This window comes from Centropristis striata, chromosome 6 (assembly GCF_030273125.1).
Source record: "Centropristis striata isolate RG_2023a ecotype Rhode Island chromosome 6, C.striata_1.0, whole genome shotgun sequence".
Taxonomy (NCBI): domain Eukaryota; kingdom Metazoa; phylum Chordata; class Actinopteri; order Perciformes; family Serranidae; genus Centropristis; species Centropristis striata.
Genome location: NC_081522.1, coordinates 19,113,708 through 19,135,796, shown reverse-complemented (window position 1 = coordinate 19,135,796; position 22,089 = coordinate 19,113,708). Strand labels below are relative to the sequence as shown.

Here is a 22,089-nt window from a genome sequence, read left to right as displayed (position 1 = left end):
CCGACTCTCAAGAGCTGAGGACGACACCTGATCGACCACATCGGGGGAAAAAGACTCCAGTTCTACAATCAAGAAGAAGACAGAGTGAGGACATCCACATCAAGAAAGAAGATTCCAATCTGACCGGTGAAGACGAGAGACGAGTGAGAAGGAGGGTGACCATTCCAACGCCAGTCGATGATCGATTAAAGAAGTCTTCTTTCCAAGTCCACACTGAAGCCAGGACCCAGGGACCAGTCCAGGATCGCTCCAACTCTGACCAGAGGGGAGAGTCACAGCTGAGGCCTGCAGCCTGGCATTGCAGAAGAGTTTCTTGGCCAGACAACTCTCACGTCTACTTCTCCAAAACCTTCAAGTTTAATACCCAGCTACAGCTTCATACAACACAGGCAGTTAGGATATCATGGTAAGACATTCAGTAGTTTATAATCATTTTATTATTGAGATTTTTGAATATTTTAAGTAATCACTTTGAAATAAATTTTTGCTGTAAGCTTGCACCTTGCTATACTATCAATAAATTTTCAATTGCATTTAAAGTGAAGTAGTGGACCTTAGATTTTATTTTTTATTTTTAATCTTTTGGTATTAAAAGGTGGTGTGTAATAACTAAGTTTTTATTGGTTACCCTAGCCAAATAAATTTTAACTATCCTTGAGGCTTATTTTCACAGCCACTAAAATTAACCTAGCAAATTCCAAGTGCACAGATCAACAAGAGGAGAGCTGCCATAACCGGGCGTGGCCAGTGTGGTATCTGTATTCCAGGGTTACTCAACAGGTGCCTCTCTGGAGGAAGCAGGATAGGTGTCCGGACCAAGGCAGTCAGGAGCTAGGCGTGTCTCCTCACCACCAGCTTAAATTATAGGTTCCCAAAATACCTGCTGAGATAATATTCTCAGGAAAAAGGAATCTGACCTCTTGGTAGGAAGCTGGTCCAGAAGTCCCTTCACAAGGGCAATCTCTGGGATCAAACAGTGTGTGTGTGATGGACGGAGAGTTACCTCATATCACATCCCTGGTTTTAGGTCAAGGGAGCTGTTTGGCGTGGAGCGCAAGGAGGAAGTAGTTTTGTTTCTTACATTTTGGCTTTAATAGGAACAGAAAAGTACTTGTGAGTTTAGTTGTCACATTTTTTAGATGCTGATTCCTGTTCAATTATTGTCATGCCAGTTTGTCCGTTTATTCTTAGTTGTCACCAACTATGGGAAAGAAATGTTATATCAGTTATATCTTCCTACTTGATTTTTTTTCCTCAATAAACATTTTCTAAATGAAGTTCTGGTCTCAATGCTACTTTCAAGACTTCTTCAATACAGCATCATATTGATTTTGAAAATTATGGACTCCTTTAGAGTAAAATAGATGCCAAATGCCTGTATCCAGGCTTCAAAACAATAAGTGACATCAAAGTGGCTATGTCCACTTTTTATATACAGTGTATGACACAGACAGAAACAGCAGCTACAGAATTGAAGTGAAAACTGCCCATTGCCTGCAGGTGGCACTGATCCTGCTACTGGTGAAGAATATGAATATGTTTAGAATGTGACAAAAAGGTAAGGGAAAAGGCAAAAAGGAAAAGGCAAAATAAGCAAACTGCTGAAATTTGCTGGATTTGATCCTATCCTGAATCCTTATTTTTGACAGTTTTGACTGCAGGGACAATGCAGCTCCTTATATTCACCCACTAACAAAAAACAATTTTTGTATAGGGGCTGTGTTGCTTCTCTCCATCCTTGTTATTGCTGCTGGAAACCACCAGCCTCCTGAGGAAACCTTTTGTTCAGCATCTGCCTGATATAAAAGCGGCTGACGTCATAGGGTCTTTTCTGAAAAACCTAAGCCTTTTAAACCTGCACTGCTCTGCCAAAAAGCAACCAGGTGCTATTTAATGTGCGGCTGTACTCAGAGCGCACTGTGGTCATTACTGATAGGATTGTATGTTTGAAAAAAAAGTTGATGGCAGTTGGAAAAATAAAATGTATCCATCCATCTATTCATTCTTTCTGCTTAGGGCGGAGAAAAGCAGTTAGGAGAAAATGCCAAATACAACTTAATGCACCATTACTGTCTCATGGGAGCACGGCCAGCCTGTTTGTTGGTTTATGTGTCCGGGTCTGTCTCCATCTGAGACCACCTCAGTGTCTCTGCAGCAGGCTCAGTGTTGATTAGGTCAGATTCAGCACCAAGCAGGTTGGGGATGATTGGCAGTCGACTGTTTGCCTGTTCTGTTTGCCAGCTGCCCCCTGTCACACCCCATCAGTGATAATCAGCCTGGACAGAAAGCCTGGACCTTATATGGATGACAGACCCCTCTCCTTTATTCCTCTTTTTTCCCTCTAAGCCCTTCTGCGATAGAGAAGGTACAGAGCAATGCAATGTGTTGCTCTGGCAGTAAAATAATGCAGCACTCTTCCAACAAAGGCAGAGCATGGCATAAGGCTGGATTCCAGCACAGATGCTGGCTTTGTGTCTTTACTCTCTGCATCTGCTCTCTGTCCCCTTGCAACCATTTTCCTCCTTTTCCTTTTAATCTGATCCGTATCTTGTTCAAGCTCTACTTACATTAAATTTATAATGATTAAAGGCACCTTTAGCTGTCTTTCCATGGCATTTTTCCTGAGGTTATACTGAATCACTGTTCAGACAGTTTTAATTACTGTGCAAAGATTACAAGCCATCAAAAAGAGGGCTTACGCTTTGCCTGCTCTCTCTCTCTCCACCATTCAACTAATACAAAATTCCTGCCCTCAATCAGTCAGCTAGATATTTCCGTATGATTCTGATTCATTGCAGGCACCAGTAATGCAGCAGCCACTCAAATACAGTTCAGATTTGTTTAAATGTATCTGTGGATTGCATGTGAAGCATTAGCCCATACCAATAATAAATAAACCAACATTTTTAACCCTCTGAGCTCCAAGCAGGTTCAGGACATTTTTGTGCTTCTGTCACATTTTGCTTTTTTCTTTTATTCTCAGGCTTTTACGTCTCTCCTATCCACCTGCCACACATTCAGGTGTGCAGAGATTTATTCCTTACATTGCAATAAATAAGTCCTGCAGCTATGGACACAATAAGACACCTATATAATGCCATCAAATGTTTGTTGGATTTCTTGGTTAAAATAATTTAATCTATATATAGACCCTTTTCCAAGTGCCAGCAAATGAGGGTTCCAAATGCTACAAATATTGAACTATATGCATTTTTACAGTTTCTACTTACAACCTCTCTTGTCTTCTCCTCTCTGTTATGTGTAAAGTAGTTCATGGTTTTCCAGTTGCACTGAGGAGGACAGATTTTAATGTTGTTTTTTTACAGGATGTGGTTCATATAAACATAATTAAATTTATTTATTTATTTTAAATATTATAGCCAGATTAAGAATCTGGCTATAATATACACCGTATTTTTTTTTTGCATTTTTTAAAAACAAGCCCTAAACATGCCTTTTAAATCCTCTGGTGGGGTTCGGTAAATATGAGGGCTTGAGACAATACATTTATATTTTAATAAAGTTCACCTGAGACACGAGTGGCCAAACGTGACTACACACAATTCTTCAGACCGCTGTCGATCCAGAGAGATTGCACTGCTCCACACTGCCATTGTCCATTACATGTCTGCTGTATTGATGTGAACTCAAGCATGACAGAAGTCCGACCACCTTATCCCAGACCTAAATCAATAAATTACACACTGTGTGATGTACACACTCCTTGATATCTGCTGCATGTTGGTAGGAACGCATGGACGCACACACACAATCGAAGCAGGCCTTATGCTTCGTATGCTCACACGAACATCATCATCAAATTAAAATCAGCGCACTCTAAGTACTCATGCATGGTAATAATTGCTCATCTTCTCCTGTTTCTCCCCCAACTGTGCAATTTTTCTTCTCATCATCCGTCCATCTTCTCTCTCCCTACCCTCCTTCTTCTCCTTTGTTTCTTATTGTCTCGCTGCCGTACTCATCTCTGCACCATTAATCTTTCAACCAATGAATTGGAGCCACTGACTCTATCACTCCTATTATCGACTGCAGTCGTCCCTTATTTATGTTCCATTTTTCTCCCTCTCTTCCTCACTCAGCCTTTCTACTGTTGTTCCATTGACCGGCATGCAATTTCTTACATGAATAATGCAAGCAGGGAGACAAAAATAGTTGCACTCCTTCATTCTGTTGGCTGGGATTTGTTCTGCAATAGTTTAACTGAGTGCGCTCGGGCTGATTTCTATTCAGCAGTGCCAGCCACTTTGTTAAAAGGAATAAGGATTTGGATGTAAAGATATTGGGGCTCCCAAAGCTGCATTCTTACTGATATAGACTAGAACGGCTGATTGTGAGATCAGGGTGCAGATTTATTCAACCTCTAAGTGCTCACGAGTGCTGATCCAGGATCACTGAGATGGTTCCCAGGACAGTCCTATTCATTAGCCAACACTCAGAGCAGCCACATCAACATATGGTAGTCTGTAGCTAAAAATTAAATTTCACTTTCCAGCAGTGTTTGCTGATGTGCCAATACTAGACGTATATCAAAGTGGTCAGCTTTCATCATAAAGCTTTCCCTTCTTTCCAAAACAATGACATCCCATTTCAAGATAACCCAGCCATGTTTCTGGCTGTATTTTAAATACCTCAGCAAGTAGCATGCAAGCACTGCACTGATCTTTTGTTGTCAGGAACAACAACTTAACCAGTCAAAAGAGATGCGTGGATGAGAGGCCAATCACTGACTCATTATTCACATCTCTCTTCCTTCAACTTCTAAAAAAGAATATTATGCTTCAAAACATAGATTTATGCCAGAGGAATTAAATGTTTATTTACCATGTACAATGTAGGAACACTTCACACAGGTTTGCGATGGCAAGCCTTTAGTTGCCATGGTGACTGTGTTCAGGTGCACATGGGTCCCACTGAAGACATTTCTAATAATCACCCTGAGTCCTGTAGTGCTTCTTTTCCCGTGATAGTATCCAAGGACTTGCATAAACAACCTTTTGAATCCCATCAAGAGTCGTGTGCGTGTAATTCAGGTACTCTGTACCTGAATACCCTGTGTGTTAGAGGCATAATTGGTCCTCTGGAGGAATAAATGTGAGCCACATCATCTCTGTCTTTGCCCGACTCCCTCCCCTCAGTCATCTTGCATGGCATTTTGAAAATCACATTTCCTCATTGGCTATGGTTAAATATTCCAGTTTTTGTCCTTTTTTCTGAAATAAACAATATTCAGACTCAGTGTGTGAACTATGCCATCTTTAACGGATGGTGGACTTAGGGGACTGACTGGAGGACTGACTGTGGCTCTTGTTGCAAAGACCCAGTCATAGCTGCAAGTAGGCCTACTTATTTTATATAAGCAAACCTGATCTATAATCATTAATAACCACACAGTATACCCTGCAGATTGATATGCCATACTTAATCAGTACACAAAAGATACAAATAGGTGAAATGGCACACAGTGTATAAACACACAGATGTATTAAATCAATAATTGAGCACACCAGGGTGCCTATAAAGGACTGAGTCTCCATTAACAATGGTTAAAGTTACCCATCTCTTCCAATAATTTCAATAGCATGCATGACGATATCTTTATTAAAGTGAATTAGTGATGAATAACCCTCATCCATGAATCATACATCAATAATAGCCTAATTTCACGCATGCGCCATGCTGATAAAAACAGAGAAATAGAAATGCATGGCAAAAATAGCACATGCAAAAAAGAGAAAAAGAGGATCGGCGCACCAAATAGCTCCGGTTTGAAGGATTTATTTCTGTGTGTGATGTTCTGAGCCAACAGCTCTTCCTCTGACTTCTTTTTTATTATATATTTCTTGGCTCCATCAACCATCCCATTGGGCAAGGGGGGTGTCTAGCATTGGGTGTCTTGTGACTGATTTATGCTTAATGCATCCATGATAGTCTCCAGTGTCCACACAGCTACAGTGTCATCACACCACCAGACACATGTTTTCCACCTGTCTGTGCATATTTGATATTTTCTAACTATAGAAGCAGATGTGTGGAAAGATTAAGAACAAAGTAGTAAAAAGTATGAAGAATCTAGTCCTTCCTTTCTTTTCCAAGTTTTCTCGTCACAATTCCTTGTCTCCTATCCATGCAAATGCCCATGCAGAAAGCATAATCAGGGCTTTTAACAGGAGCTAACTATTCCGCACCTTGTTCCCATAGCGGCTTACATTGATAATCAAAATAAATATTTTTTTTTTGTTGCAAAATGTGATTAAAAACCCCAACTAAGATGCATATTCTAAATTCACTGTATGCACGTTGAAAGAATGCTCCTAAAACCCCAATAATATCTGCATATTCCATGCGTCTTAATCTAAAAATGCTACATTTGCAATAATAGTGGATTATTAGTAAGCATGCAAATATCGTCAGAGTTGCCTGCACTGTTTTTTTTTTGTTACTAACCTTGGATACCAGCATGTGAAACACTTCAAGCATTCCTTCCAGATTGGTCTTTATCTGCTCTTTAGAATGGTACAATGCCTAGAGGACTCTTCATTCCAGTTTCCTTATATTTATCCACAATGTAAATTCCGAGCATTGATTAGAAACTTGCCTACATTGAGATTCTTATGGTTTTTTTTTTTAGCATTTCAGATGTGGTAAAGATAACCTTGGGTAAGGACGGAATGTGCATGACGTGCTGTTATAGCTAACTAGGCTAACGTGGAGTGGTTCATGTGAGTCTGTGAGTGGCAATGGAAAGCATCGCTGTGACCATGAGAACCCATGAGAAGCCTTTGTCCCAGTTGAAGCTGCGATTTGAATTAACCAAGCCTTGGCTGCACATTATTCACTTCAATAAACCAACATTTCAATGAATCACATGATGGACGTTACAAAACAAGTTGCTGTTATTCTTGTTCCTACTGTATAAGCTGGGTGGAGAGAAACTGCACATATTTTGTATTCGGCGTATCCTGAGAATTGTGAACCGAAAATCCATCTTTTTCAATTGTAGTCACATCACATACAGAGCCACAGTGCTGGTGAGTGTGTAATACTTCACAGGGCTTTGTGGTATACTGCTCTGAAACCAAGCAGACACTGTCTGTTTGGTCTGCTCAGTAAAGTGAGGTGGGAAAGAGATTCTGGCAGTCCACAGTCGTTTCAGACATTCGCTGTGCCAGAGGGATTTCTGAGAACTAGACTGGCACAATGCACTGTGCACTACCTATCAAAGATCTTCCCTCAGTCGTGCTTTTATATTCTCTTTATTGCTCCATTGGTCACCTTTTCTCTCTTCTGTGTTTGTCTCTGTTCATCTGTCTTGTGTTCTGCTGCTTATTCTCCAGTCTGCCACTTTTCATGTCTTCATTCTCTATTTCTCTTTCTGTCTCTTCCCTTCATTTTTTTTAATCTAGCAATTCCTCTCTGTAGAAATCTCCCAGATAATGTATCACAGCCATTTTGTCACATAGATTGGAAATGTCTGGCCCGTGGTGATAAACTGTCAAATTCTTATCCATCATAATCTGATGCACAACATCTGAATATATGTTTTCTGTATCGGATTCAGAGACATCACCATCACATACGAGAGCAGGTTTCATCACATCGTTTTTCTTTTTTAGGTGATGAATCATAGCCATTAGTCACTGCTGCAGTAAATGTCACCCAGGTATCTTTGCTTCCAGCTAGACATATTAATATGAACAATGAACACCCAGTGACGGGGAGCTACTTTTGATTCAGCGCAACTATATGATGAAAAATGGGAAGCGTCTGTATTATTATTACGGTGGGACTAATTAACATACTGTACATCTCTGCTGTGGTTAACGTGAATGAAAAATTGTGAATAATGTAATTATTCCACGCTGGTTATTAACTTTCATGTTGCAGGTCGCTGGAAATGAAACTATGATTTGTGGACTTTTGGGAGCTTGTCTGCTCATTGGCAGAGGTTATCGTGGTGGGTGGGAGGCTGGGTGGGCAAAGAGATTTTTGAAAGGAGCCCCAAGTCTCTGCTCTATCTCCCCCTTTCTTCTTCCTCACACACACTGCGCCCCCCTTCCCTGCAGACTTCTGCTTGTTTGTGTTTAATAAGGGAGATTAATTAAGCTCATTGGTATTCTAGGACACTGGCTCCAGCTGTTTCCCTGGGCTAAGATCAGCAAGGTCATCCATTTGAACTGTGCTGCATGAACGTGGGGAGTCTGGAAGGAAAAAACTGGGAGGCTAGCACCCATTAGAGGTTTCTTTTGAATGGTGGGGTGGATATCGGTGAAGGGAGCTTAATGATCGGACAGCTAATCTATCAATCCTTTTGAGGTTTACAACTGCCACGCGTGATCATACATGAAACAACTCAGTTTAGCTGTAATTAAATGCTCCTCTCCCTCAGTCTTTCTGTCTCTAATGCATCACTCCCATGGCAGACAAATACACACATTGTTAAAGACTATTTATCTTTTTATTTGACTGAAAGTCAACTAGGTAAATGGCAACGTAAACACTTGATAAATAGGCAGTCTCATCAGTGTGATTGATATTCCCTGTTTTGCCTAGATGCAATGTTTAATACATAAGGCCATCTGACAGGGCCCTTAGCATCAACTTTAATTATCAGTGAAACACGATAACACAGTTCTGGGCCCAGTGCCAGAAAAAATGAAGATCTGCTTATAAATTAGAGAGTGTAACTCTGAAATAATGAGTCACGCAAAATGTTACAAGTATTTGTAGTATGCTATAAGTGATGACAACATCTTGCCAAAGTGTGAAGTCGTTAAACACTATAGAGGAAAAACAGGGTCCGGCTGATGGATGTAGTGCAGCCTCAGGTCAATGAGTTTAACTGTACCTTTTAGTATTGCATCGATAAGCAGGCTTTGAGTTGGATTGAGCTGAGGCAGCGCTTTGGGAAAGTGGTGTCCGTGTGAATTACAGTCCAAGCTGTGATTTAAAGTTCAGTCTCTTATGGTTGATGGCATATAATTACAAAAACATTGTCTCTTTTAATTACCGGTATCAGTAACCACAGATTACAAAGTCCTTTACCCACACGGATAATCCCTCATCATCATTCAAACAGCCAGAGCACCTGTTCTAATAGCGAAAGCTGATTGGTTGGCAGGGAAACTGTTCGTCACAGGCAGAAACAGAAAGCTCCAGGTTTGCTCACGGTAAGCAAACAATGCCTCAGAGACAAACCGCTGTCCAAATTACATGAGAAGTGATAGCAACAGCTCTGTAGTGTTTATGACAAGAAAAACAACACCTCAAACGTAAAGAAGCCCTCAGTAGGGCAAAGTGTTAATGAGGGAACAGAGCTGTACTGATGTGAAAAACACAAATTGCTACAGAACTAAAACTTTAGTTTAGTTTAGTTTGTAAAATGTTTTTATATCAGGTGCCATGGACAAAAATTACATTTGAGATGCTTTGTACCAGATTGAACTTCTATCTTATTTCCATCTGTTGTTCCATAGGTGAAAGGATCAAAGTTAATTACTATTCTAAGAAAGATGTTTAACTTGATTTTAAGACAAAAGTGTGCATTCAGTCTTCTTCACATAGGTAGAATCCACTCCACTCAAAATTGTGTTTTTCTTTCGTTTATGTCCTCTAAAATGTCTGACCTTGACTCCAATGACTTGTATGTGTGCAAAGCTTGTCACTGGAGAGATGTTTTTTTTTTTTTTTTTACAGTTCTGTACTGTAGAGGAGACGTTTTTGCACTTCCCTAAATCTGAGATTCTAACGTAGATGAGGCAAGCTGGATTGGGTTTGTCACAACTTCAACTAATAACCATGGAAGAATCATAAACCTCCAGCATAGAGTGGATTTTTTTAGTACACAACAGACTTCTCATCTTAGTCTGGAGGCTCTAACGTGTGGCTGAATCTGTCCAGTGTTTAGAGAAAATAGACCAGGCACTGAAACGACACCTGCAGCCGGCAGATCCCGAGTTGGGCTTGCACTGCTTTTTCACTGGTCAACCTAGCCCAAGCATCGTTGGTGGGTGGGGCAGAGGTCAGATCCAGCATTTCTTTATGAGGCAAAAAAATAAAATAGTGCCTTCAGACCCTCAGGGAGACTTTAAATGTATGTGGAAATTATATATATTTATTCTGCATATTATTCTTCATATTTTATTGTGCATCATAGTAGAGTGGGGAATAATTTGAAATATAGCTGTATTTCTAATTTGCAAAAGCAAAAGCTTTTTAACATACTGCTTTCGCAAAAGTCATCGTTTTTTCTGCAGGTGTTGAAATCAAGTTTTCCAACATTTTCCAAGCAACTGACATGCTTTGTATTTGTCTGACCACTGAGTCCTGTCTTATTGTTTTGCTGTCTGTTTCATGCCTGACTCCAGCTGATGCAATATGAATGCTGCGTCCTTCACTGAGCACAGAGTGTTTGTGTATGTGTGTGTGTGTGTGTGTGTGTGTTTATGTCTTAGACAAAACTAGTGCTGGAGAGGTTTCTGAGTCTTTGGGTACGCACAGACATCAGGCATTTTACGCTCCTCTGGTGTCAGACAGGAGGGGAGCCTGTTGTCACATTTCTTCATCATTACCTTCCCTGCCCTCCTTCATCTTGCTCCCTTAGAAGTTAAAAAAGTAATCAAAGGCTTGGCATCCGACAGCTCTGTCTCTTTGCCTCTTCCACTTAAAAAAAATATTTTTCCTACCCTGATTCATTTGCAAACACGGATGCCTTCTCGACAAAAGCCCCTCATTTCAGTGGTGCTAAAAAACCTCTCCAGCTTGTCTCTGTGCAGGTATGCCTCCTTTGACATCCCTGTTAAATGCAGGGTGCTGTTCTACTCATTTAGCAGCTCTGTGATTCAGTTCCTTCTCTGGGAGCCTTTTAATCTTCTCATAGCTGGCCGCGAACTTGCGCTCCTCTCTGCTCTGTCCTGCCCGTCACAGCACACCACAGCATTAACATTAACATGCCTCTTAGCAGGCAGCAGAGAAAGAGCCCTGCAGAGCTCTGGCCGGAGCACCGGGCTAAATCCCAGATCAGGGGGAGAGTTCAGGCTCCCTAGAGAGGAGATCTTGGCCAGCAGGGTGGATGCTTAGAGTATGTTGGAGATTAGGGCTTTGGTGAGTCAAACGCTGGATTAGGAGTGAATGGTGAAGACGACATTCCACAGGGTCTTTATAGTTGACTTCTGGGGAAATAACTCTGTGTGTGTGTGTGTGTGTGTGTGTGTGTGTACAGTATGTATGCTGAATGCTTCCATGATTTAAAGGCACCACTTACATTCTTCATCCATCCATCCATCCATCCATGTATTATTACTATTATTACTTTATTTTTTAAGTCTATTTTATTTTATTGTATTGCTTTTTTTTTTTTTAGCGCTATCTCTATCTCTATTTATTCTGTTCTTTATACTTCCCTAATCTTTTGCCTGTCATTCACTGGTCTCTAATTGTCAAGGGTTTTTTTTGGTCTTTTTCATGATTTTCTTGTTCTCCCTTTTTATTGACTTGTCAGTCATCTGCGAAGCACTTTGAACTAGTTGCGATACAAATAAGTTGTCTGACTGTCTGATTGAAGTGCTGTGGTTTCCTCTAATAATGCTACTCTTTTTTTTTATATCTCAATTACGTGGCTTGTGGAGATGAGACATGTTACCGATGGATTGATGGATTAATGGATGCCTTCATGCGTATATGGATGGATGAGTTTATCTATTAGCTACTGAGATATAAAACCACCATTCATTTGTCTTTTCCTTTCATCATCAGTGTCTATTTTTGGTGGTGACTGTAGTTTAAGAGGAATAAGTGTGTCTTTTTCTGCTGTATTTCTTTTTTTAGGATGATGAGTCAATCCCAGGAGTGGCTGATGGTAGAGACCATACCCGCATCCGGAAGTTTCTCAGCCAGCGCCACAAGAAACTGCCATGGAAACCAGAGGTAACACAAAGTATTTTTTTTCTGAGGGTAGCACTTTCCCCTAATCATTTTTAACCATTTATTTTATCTTCTGGATGAATAGGGATTATTATATTGAAGTACATGAGTTTTTTTTGTCATTTGTGTGACTCATCAGCTAAACCTGACAAGGCCTTGCACAGACAAACTTTCGTCAACCTCTGTGAAAATGTTTTCATTAATGGCGCTTCAGCACTGGCTTGGTTATTTGCTTCTTTTTAAAAATATATAATTTAGCCACATATGTTTCACTCCCTTTTTTCTTTCACTTGTCCTTTTAAGAGCAGTTGATATTTGAGGTCAAAACGGCATCCAGCCGTTCTCTGGCTCCATTATCGGAAGAACTAAATGTACCTTGCAGTTATGATGATAAATTATTGTATGAGGGTGATAATATTTCATCCAAAACCATTAGCGGGTTATACTTAAAGGCACCTCTGACCTGAAGATTACAAGTTGATTTGATTTATCCAAATGTTTCAGCTCACTTATGACTGATGTGTTTTACACACATGCTGTAACAAAGGGAGCAGCAGACAAGTGCAATTAAGGGAGTGGATTTGTGATAAGGATTTGTAACCTGTTCAGGAGAGTTTAATTAAAGGATTGTGTATGTCAGCATGTGTGTAAGCCTAATCTGCAAAATATGATTTATTAGTCTTTCTCTACCTGGGGTAAAGTTTAACTATCTCTGCAGAGCACCACAGTGTGTAGTTTTCTGTATGAAAATGTACAGAATTTGAAACGGTACACACACACACACACACACACACACACACACACACAGCATGAGATGACTAATGGTAAATTACTGTTAATAAGTTATTTTAAAGTAGATCAGTTTGACTGCAGGGATAATGTAAGCTATAACAATCGCTTTGGACAAAAGCATCAGCTAAATGACATGTAATGTAATGTAATGTATAACAATATTCTCTATCATTCACTTCCTTATACATAGCTTTTTTGCTGCTTCCACAAAGCATTATGCATGTAATCTTCCATGCAGGACAGCATTACAGGGATACTGAACACAGTGTGTTTCTGATAATGTTACGACACTGTATTATGTGTTTTATTTCAGCAGGTTCTCCTGTGAAGGACCAAAATTAGCCTGCCTTAGTGCTCGTCTCAAAAGCTGTACAGTAAAATCATTTTTTACATGGACATAGTTGGGGTCATAATGAACAGTATAACATTAAAAATTTCAGCAAACCTCTCAAAGAAATCCCTTATTTAATTTATGAGAGGACATTGCATGTTGTAATGTCATTTGAGGTGACTTTCTTGGCATAGAATTGAGTTGAATCATTGAGCTTCTCTATAAATGTTAGATGAAAATAGATTGTATCGTATTAACATGTGACGTCACATATTCAACAAAACTTTAATATATATGTCAAATAAATGAGTGCTGTAATGCAAGTCCTAACACTTTTAGCCACTTCATTACCGTGACAGCACGAATAGGCGCACATCAAATTCCAAACGCCATGCTGCTCTGTCTTGTCTGTGTATTTCAGTGTCCTCTTTTCCATCCATCCATCCATCCATCCATCCATTCTCGTCCGCTTATTCGGGGCTGGCAATCCACCATTTTCCGGCAGAGACCCATGGTCTCAAACTTGCACTCGGCTGCAAACCGCCCCAATGAGTGCTGGAAGTCCAAAAGAACCACATCGTCTGCAAAAAGCAGAGATGCAATTCTTAGGTCACCAAACCGGACCCCTTCCTCCCCCCGGCTGCACCTTGAGATCCTGTCCATGAAGACCACGAACAGAATCGGAGACAAAGAGCAACCCTAGCGGAGGCCAACACCCACTGGAAACGTGTTTGACGTTGTGCCGAGTATGCGGACACAGCTTTCACTTTGGATATATAGGGACTGGACAGCTCGTTGATACGAGCCTGGTACCCCATGTTCCCGTCATCCAACCGTGGCGCCTTGCCCCCAAGCAGCTTTTTAACTACCTCTGCAACTTCTGTCAGGTTTACTGATGAGTCTTCCCCTGAGTCTTCAGACTCTGCCTCCTCTGCGGAGGACGTGTTGGCTGGATTAAGGAGTTCCTCCTCTGCGGAGGACATCCACAGGTTAGGTCAGCAGGTCTCCGCCTCCACTGAACACAGCTTGGGCCAAGCCCTGCTATCCCTTCCTGAGTCGCCCGACGGTTTTCCAGAACCTCTTTGAGGCAGACTGAAAGTCCTCCTCCATGGTCTCCCCGAATTCCTCCCATACCTGAGTTTTTGCTTCAGCGACAGCCTCAGCTGCAGCCTCTGGCTTCTGAAGACCCCTTGGCCAGCCAAGACCGAAAGGCCTCCCTCACTGCTGGTTGCTGCCACGACAGGCACTGACGGCCTTCAGGCCACAGCTCCTACCAGCCGCGTCAACAATTGAGGCTTTGAACATGGCCCATTCAGACTCCATGTCCCCAACCTCACCTGAGGTGCTGGAAACCGGTACCAAGTACACTTATGAGCAACTCTATGTTCGAACGTGGTGTTTGTTATGGAATCGTGACTAGCACAGAAGTCCAATAACAAACACCACTCAGGTTTAGATTGGGCAGGCCGTTCCTCCCAATCACCCCCCTCCAGGTACCATCATCATTACCCACGTGAGCGTTGAAGTCTCCTAGAAGAACAATAGAGTCCCAGAGTGGTACCCCTTCCAGGACACCACCCAGAGACTCCATGACGGCTGGGTACTCCGAACTGCTGTTAGGTGCATAAGCACAGACAACAGTCAGAGACCTTCTCCTCGCGACTTCCAGCCGCAAGGAGGTGACCCTCTTGTTGCTCGGGGCAAACTCCAACACAGCGGCGCTCAGCCGGGGGCTTGTGAGTATCCCCACACCCGCCCGGCGCCTCTCACCTTGGGCAACTCCAGAAAAGGAGAGAGTCCAGCCTCTCTCCAGGAGTTTGGTTCCAGAGTCCATGCTATGCGTGGAGGTGAGCCAAAACTATTTCTAGTTTGTAACGATCCACCTCCCGCACAAGCTCGGGAGTCCTCTTTTTGAAATTTGTTTTTCGTGGCTGAAGCGTGTGCTGTGAGAGTCTCACGGCCAATGTATGGGAGTTAGCAGCCCTGCACAACATTTTTGCAAGTTACATGCACCGGTACATTTAGAGCTGAGAATTACGTGCACAAATCAAATTTTACATGCACTACTGTGCATATGTACATGGTATTTTGAGCCCTGCATCAAAATACATTTATACACCAACATCTTTATATTATCGGACTTTGTTCTTAGCTCAAAAGAAGTGCAAATTAAATTTCTGGACATTGTAATTATCTTCAGTTTGGCTTTGTTAATTGTCACATGTGGACGATATCTGTTTTTTAATCAGCTGGCCTAGAAACATCTGTTGCCTGAATATTGAGGCCCCTGCATCTAATTGTGGCCGATGCTTTTGGCATAATTTAAAATGGTGCTACTTAGAAAATGAGAAGTCACATTGATGTGAAACAGCCAAGCCAGGACCGCAGCCAAACACACTATCTGAATCTGGACCATGTAGAGTAATTACACAAATGTAAATGGATTTCATGGCCTGAGTACAACGAGACTCTTAATTATGAACATGCTGTTTTGTTTTTTTTCTTTTTTTTCTTTGAGCATCCTGTTTTATCACTTTGTATGTGAAAGCTGTTAAATCCACAGGATGCGTTTGCACTTAAAAAGACATGTACATGATTTCATTGACCAAACAGAATTTCTTATTTATAGTTTGGATTGGAAAGTGAAGCATCCTCAAAGGGAAATAAATTTTGCAACATCCACACCAACTACATTTTACATTATGCGTGACTAGCATCAAAGCTCACTTGCAGAAGTCAACATGCCATTTCTTTGACTTATTTCCAGCCTACTCATAAAGCAACATGACATTTAGTTTCTGTGAATATTCTGCAAATCCAACAGAAATCTATCAAACAATTTCATGCATCTCTATAAACTTGTAACCTCAAAAATCTCCTCCTCTCTTATCTTAGACTTCTGCTCCGTCTAGCCTATAAGCGAAGGTTGTCAGAAATCATGGAGTGCGGCAGCCCCTCCTTTGCTTTCCTCACTGGCTATCTGTCCTAATTACCAGCACTAACTTGTTTTCCTGGTGCACGGCCAAGATGGCAGAGGTCTGAGGGGCCACTGAGCTGGCACTGTCAGAGGCGTCGACTCAGGCTGGTGGAGGTAGAGTGGTGCCATATGCCAGCTGTCACAGAGTGGCAGAGGTCACGCAGGTTCCCAAAAGCATTCATACAAACCACACACACAAAAACTCTGCCGTGCACAAGCAAAGTAAAATGATCGCTTACTATCGGTGCACCCTTTGAGATAGAGAAAATTCAGTATATTTTGAATGAAGTGCAGAGACTCTATCCTTTGTTGGTGCTAGCAATATGTTTTCAGCCACTACTGGTGACTTAATGAGGGTTCCCAGCCAGTGAACTCATCTCGAGGTGACTGTGGATTAGCGCAGACATGGCAGCTGTGGAGTGGACATCCTCTGTCCATCAAGGACACTGGCATTTCAAGGACACTGACACTGGATACAGATCAGAGAGCGAGAGAGCTGGCCCACTTTCTAAGAGTCTCGCAGTAGTAAACCAATAAGGGATAAACAGTCAAAATTTGACAAGAATCCAGAGAGAATGTGAGCATAATGAACTATTTCATCTTAATCAGGAACAGGGAGAAAGTGATGGTAAGAGGGATAAGTGACTTTGATATCTGCGGGACTGTTAATGATTTCTTTACACGTCACTGTTCCACTGCATGGTGTCGCCATATGGCAAATTACCCTTTCTTTGCAACTTACTGATATTTAAAGATAAACTCAAACACCAATTATGCACTTGGATGAAGTCACATGAGGTTTTAATCCCATGAAGTCTTACTCTTTCCCACGCTGTAGATGACCTTGAGCCGACTGAAGTAGAGCTCCTCAATCTGCTCATATTTCCTCTAATTGTTCATATATAAGCAGCACTGGAAAAATACTGGGACAATAGATTGTGACCTGTTATTATCATGTAAGTCTCATTTTAATGAAATTACCACCATGGATGGATGGATGGAATGGTTGGATGGATGAATGATGAGTGGATGATGGATAGATGGAAAAAGGGATGATGGATGAATGGATGGATGGATGGATTGATGCATGGATGGATGGATGAATGGATTGATGATGAGTTAATGATGGATAGATGGAAAAAGGGATGGATGGATGAATGGATGGATGGATGAATGGATTGATGATGAGTTAATGATGGATAGATGGAAAAAGGGATGGATGGATGGATGGATGATAGATGGGTAGATGAGTGAATGAATGGATGGCTACATGGAGAGATTAGTGGATGAATGGGTAGATGATGGATGGATAAAAAATGGATGGATGGAGGAAAAGACGGATGGATTCATGGATAAATGGTGCATGGATGGATCGATAGATGGATGGATGGGTTCCATTCCATTTTACATAGGGAGGACAGTTGGAGGACGACAGTCTAACTCAGACTGACTAACTCAGATGTCTGGTTTTCTGGCTCATGTAGTGAAAAATCGAAGCTGGAGATATGGTATTGCGGATTTGGACAGCCTATTATTTACCACTCAAGAGGGAAGTGAGGAAGAAGCTGTGGCACAACACAGACACATGACTCAGGTGGGAGCAGTCATCACAGCTGGCTTCTCACGCAGAAACACATGCAGTGACAAGGCTGAAGGAAGAATTCGATCTTTCTTTTGTCTCCGATGCTCATGTCTTTCTACCAAAACATGTGAGAGTGACTAGACTGTGGGAGGACCACAGGAGAAGAAGCGTTATATTTGTCTCTTCTTGCTGTTCCTTCAGCTTGTCTTTCTGTCTCTGTCTATCCAAATGTGCTAAACCAACATGGGAATAAATGTGATTTCTGTTACTGGCCTTGTTGGAAGAATGATTGTGACAGCTTGTTGCAGAACATGAGAAAAATTTTGCTCATCTTCCGTCTCGATTCGTCAGTTCAAAGTATCCACTGCAGCCACATCCATCCCCCTCTCATGTTATAGTCCTGGAATGACAGAAAACATGTAATTGTAGGACAGATGGCAGATTATACAAACCCTCATTACAGTAGTTGATGAGGCTGGAATCTAGATCATATGAACCTTGTCTTCCAGTTTTTGCTGCTCTCCTCTGTGTGAAATGAGTTCTCATTATCTCTCCGTGTATAATCTCTTCTTTCAAACCTTTGAAACCCCCTTTTTCCTTGCTGTACCTACACCTACTTATCCCACTTTCTCTTCTTTCCTCTTTCCTAAATTACTAATGGGCTGAGACGGGTGAAATAGGCTGGGATCTAAATACCCTCTGTAAATTCAGATGGAGAGATTTCACATAATCAGGCAGTAACATCCCTGTCCTAGCCACAAAGGGAATAACTCACATGTAACATGTATCATTTGATTGTTCAGCACTTAGATTTCAGCTCAGCAGAAACCGCATATGAGCTTTAATTCTGTCTCTCCTATATGCCCCGAGGGAGCAAGCTGATCGGTATTGTATATACCCCAGTGTGCTTTTGCCAGGAACATCATGTCTCACTTTTCTTATCCAACGGGGGATTTACAGTGTCAGTTGGTGCGATTACTCGTCAGTGGGTGCGCCGAACGGCCATTTGTCAGTGCCCCACTGCCAGCAGGAACGCAGAAGCCTGCACCAGACTTTTGGGAAAGGGAGACAGCCTCCCGGAGAAGAGAGAGAGAAAAGAGAGAGTCTGATTTGGACTCGGTTGATAGTGTGACCAGATGGGTGAGAGAGAGGAGCTGTGAGGACGGAGATATGCTAAGACAAGCATGCAGAGATGTGGTTATGTGGAGGAAATGTGTGGTCTGAGGGAAATAGGCGAGACAGTACCAGTGCTGTTTAGAGCGGCCTTTTAAGCTGAGCACTATACTCTGCTCTCCTTTATCTTAAATGTCTTTATCAATCACTTGTTTCTTTCCTACTCAGCTTTTTTCCTCTGTACACCTACCATTCCTCCTATTCTGTATTTCTTATTTTCTCGCCTCAATCCTCATATTTGACAAATGGCATTAATTGCTTCCTTCCATCTCCCTTTCCTCCCCTCTTATTTTAATGGCCTGAGCTGGAGCTGCTTGGTTGCTTTGAAACTGTGGTAGCTGGAGACTATATAGGGCAGTCGTTGGGACTACCTCTGGAATCTGATGAGAGGGAGGAAGAGGTGGATAGATAATAAAAATAACAGGGTAGGACGAAAAGAACTGACACAAAAAGGACTGTGCAGTGTCCTTTTCCGAGCTTAAAAAACAACATTTGACTTCTTAAGCTCCTGAAGCCTGTACACATGTTAAATGTTAAAATGTATTTCCAGTGCAAAACCATACTGAGAATAAGTGTTTTTAACCAGCCAAATTCTGTAAACTGCACTTTTTCCATTGAAATGCTATGCAGTGCCTCTCATTCCCATGCTCATTCCACCCTTGGCCTTGAGTGCAATTCTAATTGTAAAGTTATTGTAAATCCTATCTGTCGACTCCCTGAAGCAATGCAATCATTAGTGATGCATCAACTACATAAGACACAGTTGAACTGCAGTAAAATGCAAAATAATAATAATAATAGAGATGTGTGATGTTTTCTGTCAGAACAGATATCAGTAAAAATGACAGTATCATAGTAACTATAATGGCTGAATATTGCTGATAATTAGCGAGACATAAAGTGATAGATACAGTTTTCAAAAATAAGAGAAATGTGCTTGTATATGAGCTACTCCTTACTTTTTTCCCCCACTACATAACTACTTCAGTTTGGGCTCTTCTCTTACAAACTGTGCCTGTGGTTTATTTTGCCTAGTGGTGAATGTGTTATAGTGGAGGAAATAATGCTTTCACAACCTTCCAGTGTGTGAATTGGACTCCATGGTGGCAGGACAAAACAGAAAGTCTGTCTCTGGTTTTGGATTAAGTAACAGAGGATAGAAAACGAGAGTGAAGGATGAAAGTAAGAAAGACAGCAGCAGTCATTCTGTCTCTTCTTCAGCCAATTACTGAACGGGAATGTGAGCTGACATGGTTGTAAAAAAAGCTGTCGTTTGAGAAGTCACAAGCTGCTACGGCACAATCAAGCATGTCTGTGCACCACACACACACACACACACACACACACACACACACACACACGGGAACAACCAAGTAAAACCGAAAAGAAAACCCACAAGCATGCAAGTCGTCATCTCTATACAAACTGTTAATGTGAGCATCACTTTAGCCCACGCTCCGAAACGAGGAATCAGGAGGGAGCGAAAAAACAAGACAGAGGGAGACGGCACAGGGAACTGACAGCCGACAGCTGAGCTCAGGGAAACTAAAGGCAGAGAGGAGAGAAATCGACAGCATTTGGCAGCATGCAGACAGAGATGGAGGGATGGAGGGGAGGCATTAATAGAGAGGTCAGGGGGAAACGGAGACAACTTTAGGGACAGTGGCACTGAAGAGTTTTATAGAGAGACGGAGACAGAAGCGGCACTCGCAGGGAAAAAACAAATGACATAACAGGAGCGAGGGAATGTTTAGCAGACAGGGATAACAGGGTGAGTTGGAGGATGAAGAATAAATATCTTCCCTCTTGCCCATTCCACATCCTGTTAAGGCCAAAGCACAGACAGACCTCTCTTAGTGCTGTCACCTAGAAAATGGAACCAATTATACACAAACTTCCCACAGCTGACTTTACAGCCTGTAGCTTCTCCAGGACTACTCAGCCATATATGTGTGTGAATAATTAGAGACTTTTAAAGCTACCCTCTTATTGCTATTTGACAAGAGGAGGGGTGAGAAGGGGAGCCAGGCCGAAAAAGGTTTGCTTTTAAAACCCACAGGAAATCTATTAAAAGCTTTACATAAGGCATATTTACACAGGGACTAGTCCCGTCTGCCGAATCTCTCTAACCTCGCTATGCCTCCCGCTCTCTGCCACTCCCTTTTGAAGCATCACACATTCTCGTTCATCTTTCTGACTCCCCGCTTGTCTCTGATTTGATTCTGTCGACCCCTCGAGTCCCTGTCTCCTTCTCTTTCTGTTTTCCATTAGCATCAGTCTTTCTGTAGGAGAAAAACAAAGCAAAAAACATGCACAGAAAAAAAAATCTGAAAACTAAAATCAGGAGTCCTACTGCGTTGGACTGACATGTTTGCTCAACAAAAATAATTCATGGTTAATGCATGAGCTGTAATTGCCGTGCTGCTGTCAGTGTGCGGGGCACTTAGTTGACCGTGCAGAGCTGGGAGATAAATGAAAAGGACCACTTTGATGCAGGCCATCTGTTGGAAGCCTGTGTGATCCTAAAGGAGCATGGCACCCTCCATCAACATATTTGTCCTTTAAATGCAGACATGTAGAGGTGTTTACCCTGAAAGACTTTCCTGTCCTGACCCTCGAACCTAAGCACAACAGGATATGCGGCTATATTTGGGGTTTTTTGCTCTCACTCTCCTGATTGATCAGTTAGCCCACACTTTTATGTGTGGGCTAACTGATAGACTGTTGCTATCTGGCAGGTACTCTACACCACTGTGTACCAAGCGGGATGGCATGGCTCCACCTCCTCCCACTGTCCAATAATTTAGGCCCTTTAATCCTACATACAGGAGTTGCCGTTTTGCACATTTGGAGCCAGAGTTTGCGCATTAGTGGAAGTGATCAGCTGATGTAGCCTAAGGACTCAAATATGGGCTTAGTCTCACATCACCCATAGGTTCCTGAAGAGCCAAAGTGACACTCAGTGTGGTGGCTCCAGCTGTTGCCATCTTGGCAGTACCTGATGCCTCCTACCTTGCGGCTAATCCAAAGAATTAGCAAAAAAGTGGAGTGTGGGTGAGCTGAGATGGGCTGAATTTAGCGATAAGCCACCTGCAATGGCACCCGCCTCTAAATCAAAGTGGCCACGTCCTTAATTAACAAGACCTTAAGCCTTACTATAATTCAAACTGATTATACAGTACTGGGCAAAAGTCTTAGACAGGTGTGGAAAATATACCTAGAAAAATTGATGCTGGTTTGAAGGCAAAGGTGGTCACACCAGATATTGATTTGATTTAGATTTTCTTTTGTTCA

At 41.9% G+C, this 22,089-nt stretch overlaps 1 protein-coding gene across 1 annotated transcript in view; it reads left to right on the top strand.

Annotated features, from left to right (window-relative positions):
* The window catches only part of b4galnt4a (beta-1,4-N-acetyl-galactosaminyl transferase 4a), a 176,957-nt gene that overhangs the window by 81,430 nt on the left and 73,438 nt on the right, over window positions 1-22,089 (top strand). Inside the window, exon 3 of the mRNA XM_059334659.1 lies at window positions 11,845-11,943. Coding sequence (XP_059190642.1) covers window positions 11,845-11,943 — 99 coding nt within the window. The remainder of the gene's footprint in view (window positions 1-11,844; window positions 11,944-22,089) is intronic.